The sequence below is a fragment of the Fonticula alba genome (genome assembly GCF_000388065.1).
Source record: "Fonticula alba strain ATCC 38817 unplaced genomic scaffold supercont2.1, whole genome shotgun sequence".
NCBI classification, from domain to species: domain Eukaryota; order Rotosphaerida; family Fonticulaceae; genus Fonticula; species Fonticula alba.
Window position 1 is genome coordinate 2489095 of NW_009242971.1, and position 2453 is coordinate 2491547.

Sequence of the window (2453 nt, forward strand, 5' to 3'; positions counted from 1 at the left end):
CCCCCCCCCGCCTCTCTCCTCCCCTCCTGCCCGTGTGCCAGACTCCGGTGCCGCCCTAGCCCATCATGAACCAACCGAGTGACGTCGTCCTCGAGGGCCCGCTCCTTTACGCGGGCCGGCTCTACCAGGGCTACCTTACTCCGGAAACCTGGAGCCTGACCCAGCTCTCCGACGAGAAGAGTGCGTCCCGTCTTCGGCCACAGCCCCCGCCGTGGCTGTTGCTATCGCTGTCTGGCGGCCTGCCCTCGCCGCCGCAATCCCCCCCCCCCCCTGGGGCCGGCCACTCACTCCTCCCTCTCTCTCTCTCCCTCTTTGACTCCGGCCCCTCGGCCCCTCGGCCCCGTCAGGCTCGACGGTGTACTTCCAGATCAGCGACATCTGGGGCGTGCATCGATGCTCCGCCTCGCGAGATGCCTTCGTCGTGGAGCAGGTGACTCCGGTGGACGTCTTCTCCACGGATAGCGCCGAGGAGTCGACCCTCCACGCGCGGAGCCTGCGCTTCGTGGTCTTTTCCGAGGAGTGCGCCCCGGCCACACCGTCGCCACTGGTATGCTGGTTGTCCTTTTCTCACCCTCCGTTCCCCATGGCACCCTGTGCTTTCGTCTGGCCCCCAGCGAGGCCGAGTCCGCCCGGATGTGTAATGAGTGGCGCAACGCCCTGATGTCCCTGGCCCGGCGCCGGCCCTACGAACGTGCGTCCTCCCGCCCCTCCTTTGGACGTGTGTCGCTGCCCCCTCCCTCGCCTCGGTCGATTGACAACCGCCATTGCCATCAGCCGGTGTGCCGGTGCGCGCACGCCGCGCCAAGGTCATCTTCAACCCGGTGGCCGGGGTCCCCTCTTCCTCCTCGTCCAACATGTCCTTCGCCTATCAGGACCCCTCGCCGGAGTACACTCCCTCCCCTTGGGAGACGGTGCTCGCGGCCTTGACGGACCGCGGGCCTTCGGCTGTGGCGCATGCCGACGAGCATGACCTGGCCTTTGCCCGGTCCAACGGCGCGTCCACTCTGCATGCACTTCGCCGGCTTGCTGCCCTGGCCAACATGACCTTCGACATCTCGGAGACCATGTTCGCCGGGCACGCGCGTGAGATTGCCCGGTCCTTCTCGCCGTGGGTGGTGCGCGGCCGTGGCCCGGGGACCGCACGGCCCGGAGCCGATGAGGGCGAGCCCGAGGAGGCCGCGGCGATTTCCCCTGTCGGCACGGGCTCCGCTGCCGCTGGTGGTGCTCCCCCGCGTCTGTACGACGCGCTGATCATTGTCGGTGGTGATCGCACCGTGGCCGAGGTGGTGCATGGGCTGCTGTCGCGCCGGACTTGGCCATTGGCCAAGCTTGTGCCCATTTGCATTTTGCCAACTGGTGCGTGGCATTGGCCCGGCAATGGTGTCCTGCCGTTTTTTGGTGCAACACTTTGCATCTCTCCATGGGCTGGGAGATCTGGAGGCCGGAGGGGGAGCCGGGGGCCTGAATCGCGCCTCCCTTTTCTCCCGCAGCGGTGCCCATCTTGGCCGGGTGGGGAATGCTTTCCCTGCCCTCCTCCTTGTACATGACTCCAACGTGCCCGCCACCGGGCATGCTTTGGCGGCACCCCCGTCTAACCACCACCCACATCAGGCGTCCACAACACCCTGGCCCACTCGCTGGGCTTCCACGATTTGACCACCTGTGCGCAGACCCTGGTCACCGGTCTGGGCGCCCCGTTGGATGTTCTGTCCCTCTCGCTGCCGCTGCCTCAGGTCCTGCTTCCGGCCGGGGCCCAGGGGGGCTCCCCGGTGTCCCCGGCCTCGCCGGCCGATGCGCCGGGTCAGCTGCCACAGCGGCCAGCTCGGAATATCTTCTGCCTTGGCGGCATGGCCTGGGGTGGGGTGGTGTCGCACCCGGCGACAAGCTTCCTCGGGAGCCTGATGTCTTCCATTTGGTCGCGAACGGACCGGAACCTGGCGCCGGCCCTCTGCTCGCGAGTGCAGTTCCTCATCGCCGCGGCTGGGGAAGTGTCCGGCTCGCAGGCCATCCAACGGCACCTGGACAACCAGGCGACCCAATTCCTGAAGGGTGCGCTCATCGACACAGCCACTCTTGCGCATGTTTCCCCGGCCTTTCCTCCGCCTTCCCCCCACTCCATGTCCTTTCCCTTCGCCTTGGACATGTGTGTGTGTGTGTGTGTTTATGTTTTCCGTCCTGACCCACCCTATCACAGAGCACTTTGGTGCTGATCCGGTCTCGGTGGCCGACATGACCAAGCTCACCGGGCAGCCGCTTCTGCCGGACGAGTCGGAGTACCCCTCGGAGCTGGACCATGAGCACATCGACTCGAGCGACATCGTCTCCGACGCCATGCGCTATGCCGGCCCCGAGCAGCTTCCCTTCGACCAGATCCCGGCGGACGATTACAACATGATTTCTCTCAAGGGTGTGTTTACCTTTGCCGGTCGGGTCAGACCTGCTGCAGGGGGGGG

General features: G+C 66.5%; 1 protein-coding gene across 1 annotated transcript in view; it reads left to right on the plus strand.

Annotated features, from left to right (window-relative positions):
- Positions 1-2453, plus strand: part of H696_00544 (hypothetical protein) — a 3370-nt gene continuing 917 nt past the window's right edge. The window contains exons 1-6 of the mRNA XM_009494418.1: positions 1-180; positions 348-519; positions 615-691; positions 775-1356; positions 1612-2049; positions 2195-2407. Of these exons, the coding sequence (XP_009492693.1) occupies positions 66-180; positions 348-519; positions 615-691; positions 775-1356; positions 1612-2049; positions 2195-2407 (1597 nt within the window). The 5' untranslated portion in view covers positions 1-65. The remainder of the gene's footprint in view (positions 181-347; positions 520-614; positions 692-774; positions 1357-1611; positions 2050-2194; positions 2408-2453) is intronic.